Raw genomic sequence first — 11,892 nt, forward strand, 5'->3', positions numbered from 1 at the left:
AATACTTTAAATGTAAATATGTAATGGTAGAGAAATACCTCACTAAGATTACTTTTATTTACAGTGTTTTGGTTTGTCTCATAATTTGTATTTTTTAGTCTTTATTTGGCCAATGGGTGATGGATAACTCTGTTTTTCCACTTACCCAATTTAATATTCATGGTCAAAATTTATCAAGCACCTGTTAATGTGTCAAGCATTGCTTTAACCCCAAGGATACAAACATTAGTGAGACATGCTTCCTATCTGAAGGAGTTCATTGTCTCGTTCAGTGGTGGAGGACTCAGGATATCTCCTATAAACATGAGTAATAATCTTTCAACCAAGAAGACAAAACCAAGGGTAATTAAATTTGTGAAATACTGTAATGGAGATATTAATGAGGCTGTGGTAACAGAAATGAGCAAATGAGGGCACATTTCTTTTGGGGAAGGTAGAAGAAGAGGTAAAGGAATGGGTTTGGTCAAGAAAAAGCCAGACAAAGCTACAGAAAAGAGATGTCTTTGGAGAAGGAAGGAGAGACTGTATTTAGAGCAGGTAAGCTCTCTGAATTGCTCAAGTTCAACAGATTTCGTACTTTATTAATTTTTTATTGACTGAATTACAAAACTTCGTAATAAAGAAACTCCAACCTTAAGTAGCACCTAAAAGTTAATTACTTGGCTTTTCTTGTTCTGCTGTAAAGTTAAATATGACAATGTAGTGTCATCATTCTAAAAATGGTAATTCAGTTAGGGAAGACTAATGAGTATCCTCTTCCACCAGAGGGCAGTGGAAGTGTGAGAGGAGGTGGTGGTGGCAATGCCAGAGAGTACAAAATTAAAAAAATCAAGAAGAAAGGAAGAAAAGAAGAGGATAGTGATGATGAGTCATCTCATACTGGTATGTAGCTTTATTACTCTTCCTTTGTGCATGATTTTAAACATTTTCTTACGATGCGTACTGTTACGTGTATACGCTTATACAAGAAGTCCTCGCTTTGCATAGTTTCTGTGGACACAGATTTCAGTTACACAGTTTAGTTGATGACACCAGCCCCCCAACAACATGGTTCATGTTTTGAGTTACCAGCGCGTATCAGCTGTGAGTAATCGCATAAAGTACAAATTTGCTGCTGGCTCCTCAGTCCACAGATGAGCACATAAGTAACCCAGGTACATCATGAGCTGTGATAGTCACATCACTGATTTCAGAGTTTGTCAGTGATGGATCCCTGTGCCTCTCTTCCTCACTTTATGCTCAGACAATACCCCATGTAGTTGTGTTGCTTCCTTGTCTCCCAGTGATGAATCCATACATTTTAAAAAATGGATAATCAAAAGGGAACCGGCCAACACAGACAAAAATGCAGCAAAGAAATAAAAAGTGATAACATTGGAAATAAAATATGAATCAGGAATAAATGGAGTTAGGGAAAAAGCTGACTGTGGGAACATTGGTATTGCCCTGTTCAAGAGACCAAGTATGCAGCCTGAGGAGCTTGGTAGAAGCGCACTTAACTGACGTAAATGGGGAAAGTGATCATGACAGAAAGGATGAAAATGTTTTAGAGGGGGTGAGGTTGGCAGAAAACCTCCAATAAAGGAATTCTCACGAGATGTTTCACAACATTGAAAGGGCAAAGGATAAAATGCAGTAAGCTGATCCGGAGTTAAAAAAGGAGTATGACAACTTGCCAAGGCACAGAAAAATGCTTGCTCTGGAATATAAGTCACAGGATGAGAAGAAGCAAGCACCATTGAGATTATTTTTGATAAGTTTTTTACAAAGAAATCAAACACTTTCATGCTCAGGGTTTCTAATGAGCTAAATTATAGTATGCTAAATTACTAGTTTTCTTTTTCATTTCTCTTTATATTCATAACCAGCAAAACTTCTAATGTTTTCACAAACATTTTTTAAAGGGTCACAGAACAATCAAATTTTCCCATTGTTTATTAAGAACACCTTGCACAGTTGCGGCTTGCATAGTCACTTTTATGGTTTCCCGCTGCCATCCAAAACAAATTATAATATTTTACAAAAGTGGATTTCTGCATATTCAAGTAGGAAACACTAATATTATGTATGTTTAAGTTTTATGGTAACACTTAAGTGATTGGTTGCTTCTATTTAAGGAAGAGAATTAGTATATGCATCTTCCTTTTCCAAGACTTGTTATTATTCAGTATTGTTAAGTTAGCAAGAGACATGTTAGTTTTTCTAAGTAAAGTTATGATTCTTCTATGTTTGTGTTGTAAATAAATTTACTTAATGCAACTGTGATACCTCCCTCTTCCTTTTCCCCAGTAAACACAGAAAAAACATTGAAATGATAATAATCTGAAATTTTTATTTTACTTCTTCCACAGAGCTCATTTTGTATGGGCTAGAGCCAGGAGGCGTAAAAATCAGTTGACATGGGCTTCAGTTATTAGTGTGCCACTACTAGTGATAATGTATTTGCTTAAGATTTATCTTTAAAGTATTCTAAGATAGATAAAAATAGCTACTGTTCTCAGCATGCATAAAACAATATTAATTAAAACTGTCTTCATAAAGGAGCGCCTGGGTGGCTTGGTCGGTTAAGCATCCGACCTCAGCTCAGGTCATGATCTCATGGCTCGTGGGTTCAAGCCCTGCATCATGCTCTGTGCTCACAGCTCAGAGCCTGGAGCCTGCTTCAGATTCTGTCTCTGTCTTTCTCTCTGCCCTTGCCCAACTTGTATTGGTTCTCTCTCTCTCTCTCTCTCTCTCTCTCTCTAATATAAACACTTATAAGACTTTTTAAAAAACCTATCTTCATAGAAACTAGTAGCTCTGTTCCTATTTTAAGTAGTATTAAGACTGACCTATGTGGGTTTTAATTTTTCATTAGTAAATGAATTTCTCTATTCCCCAGATGTACTAGGGGTGGGAGAGAAGGGATATTTAATAAAATATTTTTCTATTATCTGTAGCCTTAAGTAATTATTAAATGAGGCATGTGTTACTTCTTTTGTGCACAGGTTATAGAGAGGGGCTATAAAGGTAGCAAAACCATTCTACCTAAAAAAATATAATTTCAGTGCTTTTGAAAAGGGGTTGTGTTATAATCTCGCAATGGGGGATGGAATCAGGTTCTCAGCTAAAATACAGCATCAACTCAGTGTGAAAGATTACTATATGGAAACATAATGTAATAACTTATAACATGCATGCAGAAAGCAAACAAAGCAGAAACTATTTGATGGAATGGATAGCAAATCACAAAAAGAAAGGATAGTCTATCTCTTCTAATGGGTGTATCTGTTCTAAAGTTATAATGTCAACTACTTAGATCTTGATGCATAGTGAAGATTGATTTTTGAGCTATTATTTATTTATTTTATTATTTTTTATTTTTATTTCTAAGATTTTACAATAACCAAATTTAGCTGGAAATAATCACTTTTATATTTTTACAATTAATAACGGAAATATTGTTAGCTTTCTTTTGTCTGCAACCTGTACTTCTCCAAGTCGGTGAGTAGGCATGCACAGTTAACAATTATTTCCATTACACTAGCTGCATACAAGCTTTCCTTGGTATGGAATTATTTTTGTAAGAAGAAGAATAAATTATGAGTAAAATTACAAGGATTCTTTTCATCTGTGCCTTTCCCAAAGACAATTTTTAGCTTAATTCTACCACAGTTGTAGTTCACATGATTATAAAGACTTTTCCTGAAGATCCTATGTAACTTACAAGGATGATTTGATTTTTAGTGCCTATTCATTTTTATAAAGACAGAAATTCTGCTCATTATATATTGTTCAACAGCGAAGTTATCTTTCCTTAAAAGATTTTTTTCCTTGATTTTCAACTATTTGTACCATCCACGTTAGACTGGGGAGAAAACATCTTTATGATTTTCTGATTGACTCAGAAAACAGTCAAAAAATGAAGTTAGGAAATTATTACTCAAAAGAGATGCCACTATCTCTTGTTTTTAAAATTATTTTCATTGGTTATTGCTATTTGACATTGGCAATATCAGAGTCTTTGTGGTATGAAGTGAATGAATTACCATCTTATTAAATATGTTGAACCTTATTTGCTTTTAGGTTGCTTTATGGTTTTGTTGTTTTTCACATTGCTCATTTCTACTATAGGAAAGAAGAAGCCAGAGATCACTTTTATGTTCCAGGATGAGATTGAAGATTTTTTAAGAAAACACGTACAAGATGCCCCTGAGGAGTTTATTTCTGAACTTGCCGAGTACTTAATAAAGTAAGTATAAAAACATTTTTTTTTCTGTTTTATGATAGAAAGTCAGAGGTTTTAAATAAAATTTTTACCAAGATCATAGAAAACATATACTCTAGGTCTTTTCTTTTCAAAGCTTAGGATTTAATCTAGCCACCAAATTGCAGATTTAGTTTGCCTGTAGAGGCTGTTCAATTCAACAAACATGTAAGTGCTCTGGGGAAGGCAATATAGGAAAGAAAAGGCAAGAGTGTGGAGGCATCCTCATTCACTGATGTTACAGTACTAGTTGGGAGAAAAACACCAACATAATAGCTGGCTGCTCTCTAACATAGCGTGAAAAGGAACATCTAAAAGAAAGAAAAGACGATTTTCTATCTGGACTTGACAGAGAGTAAACAGTGCACTTTTAAAAAAAGGGGAGAAATAAAGTAACAAACTGTCTTCAAAGAGAATAAATTTAGACAGCACTAGCTTGTAATTGAGCCAAGCTAAATTTATTTTACAGAAGTGAAAAACTTGTGTATAACTTGACCATTACTAACTAACGTGATTTTCCCTCAAGGTAGTTCCAGTGTGTAAGCTATAAATGCAGTCCAGGAGCCCAGTGCATCTAACATTGAATTTAGAATATAGCTTTTGTAGTGAGATTTTTTCATTTCACTGAATGTTTTTGTACATGAATATATTAAATAATCATATTTTTCATATGTAAAAAGATGGAGTAGTTACTTCTAATCATTTGCCATTACTTTTTAAAAAATCTTTTCTGGGGGTGCCTGAGTGGCTCAGTCATTTGAGCGTCCAACTCATGAACTCATGAGTTGAACTCGTGGTTCATGAGTTCAAGCTCCATGTCAGGCTCTGTGCTGACAGCTCAGAGCCTGGAACCTGCTTCAGATTCTGTGCCTTCCTCTCCTTCTCTCTGCCCCTCCCCTGCTTATATTCTGTCTCTCTCTCAAAAATAACCATTAAAAAAATTTTTTTATAAAAATAAAATAATCTATTCTGAGTTGTTGGTCATAAAGTTTTTAATGTGTTATCTTTTATAGTACTTTAGAAATTGAGAATTTATTATTCCCAAGGATGGGAAACAGATTTATAGTCTATTCTCCAAATTAACTTTTAAAAACTACTTTGAATTGAATTTGAATTTGAATTGAAACTTCTGTTACTGCTATTCTTTTTTTTTTTTTTTTAATTTTTTTTTTTTTTTCTTCCAACGTTTATTTTTATTTTTGGGACAGAGAGAGACAGAGCATGAACGGGGGAGGGGCAGAGAGAGAGGGAGACACAGAATCGGAAACAGGCTCCAGGCTCTGAGCCATGAGCCCAGAGTCTGACGCGGGGCTCGAACTCACGGACCGCGAGATCGTGACCTGGCTGAAGTCGGACGCTTAACCGACTGCGCCACCCAGGCGCCCCTGTTACTGCTATTCTTACTGTCTTTAGTGCAATAATTTTGAGTACTGTAAGACTGAGAAAAGTAAATGCATTTAAGTGATAAGTCCTAGGCTTAGAGGACAAATTCTTGGGAACTAGTCTCCAAATTAATCTTGTTTGTTTAAAAAATATAGAGGTCTTCCCTTAAGGCCTATTCCCATAGAAGCAAAATTTCTTAGATGCATAAATCCAGTACTTTTTAATAAACTAAATATATTTATCTTGTGCACAGACCTCTTAATAAAACTTACCTCGAGGTGGTGCGTTCAGTGTTCATGTCTTCAACTTCTTCTGCCTCTGGAACTGGTCGAAAGCGCACTATCAAGGACTTGCAAGAAGAGGTTTCAAACCTGTATAATAACATTCGGCTTTTTGAAAAGGGGGTGAAGTTCTTCACAGGTATACTTGGTGCTGTTTTTTTCATTGATTCTCATAATTGTTCTTGGACATTCATTTTAATAAAACACCTTTATTTTCCAGATGATACACAAGCTACTCTTACAAAGCATTTGCTGAAGACAGTGTGTACGGATATCACTAACCTCATTTTCAACTTCTTAGCTTCGGATTTAATGATGGCAGTAGACGATCCTGCAACCATCACAAATGAAGTATGATAGTGATTTGTTTGCCATTCTTGATGTGTTTAGTTTTGAAATAAAAGCATGCTTTATTTTCTCACACCAGGAGTAGTCTAAAGGAGAGTAAAATATAAGAAAGGGTTTTTAGGGAAAACATCCATCAGATTTTTAGTTCAAATTGGTAATATAACTGTCTTTTGAAAGTAATGATGGTTAATCACTTTAGAATCAACACTTTTATTTTTTCCTAATTATTATGGTGTCACATCTCTTTCTCCTGCTGAGTTGCAAATCCCTTAACAGTGCTATGGCCTGATTGCATAACTCTGCAGTCATTTTCACTTATTGGCACCATCTCTGTTCAGTATTTAAATAAATTGCAATTTATTTGTTAAAATTCTAATCTCAAACTAAATTCAAAGTTAATTTCTTCCCTTCTTGAAATGTAAGGTAGGGCAGTGGCTCCTAGTTGCCTAGAGAAGGAAAAGTGTGATCTGTCCCTAACTCTCCTCCTCTACTTCTTCTCTGTCCTTCTTCTCTGATCCACTTAATGTTTGAGATTTAGAAAAAATGAAAGAGGCAAAAAGTGCCTCATAAGAATGACTGCATATCACTGATTATGACCTAGGTCCAATGCTGTGGTCTCTAGTAATGTGGCCATTGCCACATAGATGGCATAGGTTGTTTGGGGGAAGTTTTTTAGCATGTGACACCCTCTCATGGCAAGGACCACCCCCTAAACTTCCAAACAGGTTATTTCTCCTGTCTACCCCAGCAAAGTACTGTCCCCCTTCCTCCTTTAGCTTGACAGTGAATCTCCAGATGCTTGGGCAGTTCGTGTATCCTGCCTCTGTGCCAACTTCTGCTGTGAGAAATACATGGGGTCCTGTCCTGTGCCCTTTGGGGGCTACGGAAGGATTTAGTGTGCCATGTGACGGGGAGTCAGTAGGTTGCCCTAGTCTTCCAAGGCTCACTGTAACTTTCAGGGCCTACTGGCCAAGCCATTCCAGTAGGCCTCCACCAGAAATTTCATACTAGGTAGGGCCATCAGATGGGTCAAGAATGCCACCAAATTTCTTGAGACACATCTGTGTGGACGGGGTGCTGAAAAGACCACACACCAAATAGCATAACAAATGTCCATCCATAGAGCAAGTTCTCTAGTTTATAGGCATTCTTAAACTTTATTCAAGAGTGAGACCCCCTTCACTTGGCATTAGGAAGAACATTCTTCCCACCCCAATGAAAAAGAGAGGGAGTAGCCTCTTGCCCCAAATTCTCTTTTACCCACAAGGTAAATGGTTCTCTCTCCCTCCTCCCTCGGCCCACCCCCTGCCACTCCCCTGCCCCATCTTCCTCTTACATTGCTGGGACAGAAAGGAGGAGCAGAGCTATATCTAGCTTCATTGGCTGACTGGTTGTTACTAGCTTTCAGATATTAGAGTGCTTTTGGCATGTTTTTATCCCTACTTTGAGAGCTAAAACTCAAAAACAAAGATAAATTCTATTCAGTATTCTATTATAGCAACACATATACTTTGTTTTGTTTTGTTTGATCTTATACCCACCACATGTTAAAGTCACAATCCCAAAAGAATTTTTTTCCCCTTATAGGTAAGAAAAAAAATTTTAAGTAAATTATCAGAAGAAACCAAAGTAGCTCTCACAAAACTACATAGCTCTCTGAATGAAAAGGTAAGTAAAGTTGGATTCTGTTTAGATAATGGGGCTAGAATTTATGACCTTTGAGTACATTTTTATAAGAATAATTGTAAACTAAATCTCTTTGGGAGGTGAAGGGGGAGAACAGGCTGGGGACATTTTATCCTCTTTAGTCCTAAATCACAATGTCAAGTTTAATAACAAAATGACCTTTTTAAAAATTGTATTTAGGGTGTAATATTATAGAACAGTATTAAGTGACTGTATTTCTTTAGGAAACCTGTTAATAAAAGTAAATTATGGCATTAAATACCTTTTCAGAGCATAGAAGACTTTCTTTCTTGTCTGGATTCTGCAGCAGAGGCTTGTGATATTATGGTGAAAAGGGGAGACAAAAAAAGGGAAAGGTAACAACATTCAATTAATCTACATTATTAACAGATTCTTAGATGTGTGATATTTCATGTCTGAAGTTGGTGACTATGTGGATCTTGCACAGAGAACTCTTGTATCCAAATGGCTGCATACCTTTAAGCGTATTCAATACATAGGTCTCCCTCTCTGACCCATTTTGATAGGGTAGCAAGGTTCCCTAATCCCCTAGTAGATCAAGCCTGAGAACTTTATGTTGGCTTTGAGACCTGCTATAGAAAGCTTATGTGCATTAGTGCACTTCTGTCTGATTCCCAACAACTTAAAAGTATACCTTGAGTATCCCTGCTATCTAGTTTTCTGTATCATTCTCTAGCATATTAGTTTATCCATACCATTTAGGGTCAAGTGTGTCTATATTTCCTATTTAAAATATCCCTTAAGATGTTTATGGAGGTAGATAACTAAACTGGAGAAGCTAAAAATGAATACAGAAGGGAAGAAGTGAAATTGGTGAGAGCTGGTGAAAATATGATAATGTGTTTTGTGATTTTATTTTTGTTTAGGCAGATATTGTTCCAGCATCGACAAGCACTGGCTGAACAGCTAAAAGTCACAGAAGACCCTGCTCTTATTCTGCACCTCACATCAGTCCTTCTGTTTCAGTTCTCAACCCACAGCATGCTCCATGCACCTGGAAGATGTGTCCCACAGATCATCGCCTTTCTCAGCAGTAAAATTCCAGAGGTATCATCTTGTCAGTGCACTCGAAACTTTTAAAGCTTTTAGATTCTGAAGATTTTGAATGGATAGGTGTGAATCATCGTAAACAGTAAGACACAAAACATGTTAATATGATTTCCCATTCAAGAATATGAACAGTGATAGAAGATTGATTCTAAAAACTCAGCATAGCTCAAGAATCTTTTGGGATCCTACAGGATCTATAGTAAAAAAAAAAATATTCTGAATTTGGAAATTTAAGCTTTCAAAAAAGATGTAATAATGTCCAGTCTTCCAATTCAGCTTATGTAAATTTAACCTCTTGTTCAAAGACCAGTTCAAAAAGTCTTACCCTGCACAGATTCTTCTGAGAAACTTCTCAGCTAAAAGTAATTGGGCTTCTTTGAACTTCCATGTAACTTTGACTAAATGTCTGGTGATAGAACCTAGCCAAGTCGGTTTACATTAAAATGATCTGTATTCATGTTTTATCGCCCCTAACCTGTCAACTTGCCAGCAAGGACCTTGCTTGATTCAGTTTTCTACTTAAGATCATTATACTGATTTATAAAGATGGGTGTTGGTTGAACAAATCATGCTTGTTCCACAGAAAATTAATGTTTGTTAACTTTTCTTCTCCTTTCTCTTTTCACAGGATCAGCATACTCTTTTGGTAAAGTATCAAGGTTTAGTTGTAAAGCATTTAGTTAGTCAAAATAAGAAGACTGGCCAGGGAGATGATCCTTTGAGTGATGAATTAGACAAAGAACAAGAAGATATCACCAATACTACTCGTAAAGAGCTTCAAGAACTTTCTTCATCCATTAAAGACCTTGTTCTCAAATCCAGGAAGTCATCTATGACAGAAGAGTAATGATCTTAATTTACTTTTATCATATAGTATACATTTTTCCCAAAGTTTAATATGGTGAGTGGTTACCACAAAGTGTTCATTTCACAGTCCTCAGTTCCTCCCAGTAATGCCCCCATGCATACACCCACACACACACAATTCAGTCTAAACAGTAGTGTTATATTCAATGTAAACCTTATAAAAATGTGAATTTTTATAAATTGGGTTCAACCATGGAAGATTTCTTTTTCACAATATAATTCTAAAAATTAACCATTTCAGTTTTTATTTTCAGATGCTAAATGAAGAATAAATTTTCTGATATCTTTCATCTCTAGAAAAGGACTCATTCGTTGTGTTGTTAGATTTCAAGTGACATTATTATATTTATACCCATATTAGGTGGAAACTTAAAATGTGGCCATGTGTTTTTTAAAAAGGAAAAAAAAAAACCCTTTGGTGTCAACAATAAAAATCGTGTATTTTAAAATTAATAGACAATGCTTCAAACCTAAAATACAGAAATTTGCAGAAGAACTTTTTATTACTAAGCCCCTGCTTTTATTTCTGGCAGATAGAGGGCCTCCCATTGCCCCCACAGGAGTGAACTTTTATGTGGTTGACAGTTTCAGGGATGCCTTTACAGCTGCAGAAAACACCAGAGGGGCCCATTTATTGCTATGGTCTATTCTATTCTAAAACAAGACGCTAACAAGAGTGAGAGAAAAAATAAAAATTACTTCTTAAGAGATATAAATCACATTAGAATAACTAAAAATGTAATACAAGTATTTTTTCTTTAACCCAATTTGCATTTCTAAATGTTATTTTTTATATCAGTAGTCACTCTGACTCCTAATGCTTTGTTGTAGGAGGATCTATAAGTGCATTGAAGTCATTGAAACTTTTTTTTTCCAAAAATGGAAATCCATGTAAGAAAATAGGTATTCTTGTTTTCTAAAGACTACTAGTAGTTAAAAGTAACTAAAATAGTTCCTTGGTGTAATAATTTCAAGCAAATGAGTCTTAAGCAACAATTTATTATTATCAAAAAGAAACTTATTTTGAATATAATAGTAAGTTAAATTTCAAATATTAAAAAAGTACTATTTTATGTAATTCCTCATATGGCATTTAAAACTTCCTGTTTCAAAATGTTTGAATACAAATATCAGTCTACCTCTACTCTAATTCAGACAGAGTGTTAATATTGAGTGAAAGAAATTGATACAATTGCTAACTAAACATTATTATTAAAGTTGATAGGAATGTAACCTAAATTTAAAAATGTTTTTCCACTGGTAATTTTCTATTAATGTATTTTCATATGGGCAAAGGAAGAAAATGACAAATCCTCTGTGACCACAAACTCCAGGTAGTTTTTTTATTCAGCTTTCAAAATATTAAAAACAAAACTTAAGGTTTTATCCAGTCTTTAAGAACTTATTTATGTTTCAGCAGATACCAGAGTAATCCACATTTGATTCAAACTAGGTCATAAACAATGAAGCAAATAAAATCATTCTGGCCTTCCTAATTTGTAGGAATAAAAATGGGAGAGACGACCAAGCAAATAAAAAGAAAACGATTGTCTTGATCACATTAATTTTTTTTCATTTATCAAAATGGTTCGTATTTTTCACAGTAAATAAGAACAATTTTTATTGTTTTTGAAAACAAAGTGGTATAGCTGATTTTGTATGTAAAAATCTAATCTCACTGATAAATAAAAATTCTTAAATGTTATCTACTATGATCTTGATGGGAAGATTTAAGAGTGTTATTAAAAATAAAGTTGCCTATTTCTGTTAAATTTTGTGGTACTTTGGAGCTTCCATTATTTTAATTACTACTAGGATTAATTGATGCATATGTTACATGTAACGTATTCACATTTTAAAATTCTTTTTCTGAATATATTTAAAGATTTTATTATATTTTCTTGCACAAAAATAGTTCGATAGTCCTCAGTGTCTCATTCCATGAAAGTTTGCCAGTCATGAACCATTTTACCTGAGTAAATCATCTTCAGTTAGCTACATGTCAGCAAA

General features: G+C 34.9%; 1 protein-coding gene across 1 annotated transcript in view; it reads left to right on the top strand.

Moving 5' to 3' along the window:
* The window catches only part of UFL1 (UFM1 specific ligase 1), a 34,570-nt gene extending 22,916 nt beyond the window's left edge, over positions 1-11,654 (top strand). The window contains exons 12-19 of the mRNA XM_045499067.1: positions 766-882; positions 4,114-4,231; positions 5,883-6,049; positions 6,131-6,261; positions 7,846-7,926; positions 8,215-8,300; positions 8,832-9,012; positions 9,644-11,654. Coding sequence (XP_045355023.1) covers positions 766-882; positions 4,114-4,231; positions 5,883-6,049; positions 6,131-6,261; positions 7,846-7,926; positions 8,215-8,300; positions 8,832-9,012; positions 9,644-9,862 — 1,100 coding nt within the window. The 3' untranslated portion in view covers positions 9,863-11,654. The remainder of the gene's footprint in view (positions 1-765; positions 883-4,113; positions 4,232-5,882; positions 6,050-6,130; positions 6,262-7,845; positions 7,927-8,214; positions 8,301-8,831; positions 9,013-9,643) is intronic.
* Positions 11,655-11,892: the final 238 nt, after the last annotated feature.

The sequence above is a fragment of the Leopardus geoffroyi genome, chromosome B2 (assembly GCF_018350155.1).
Source record: "Leopardus geoffroyi isolate Oge1 chromosome B2, O.geoffroyi_Oge1_pat1.0, whole genome shotgun sequence".
NCBI lineage: Eukaryota > Metazoa > Chordata > Mammalia > Carnivora > Felidae > Leopardus > Leopardus geoffroyi.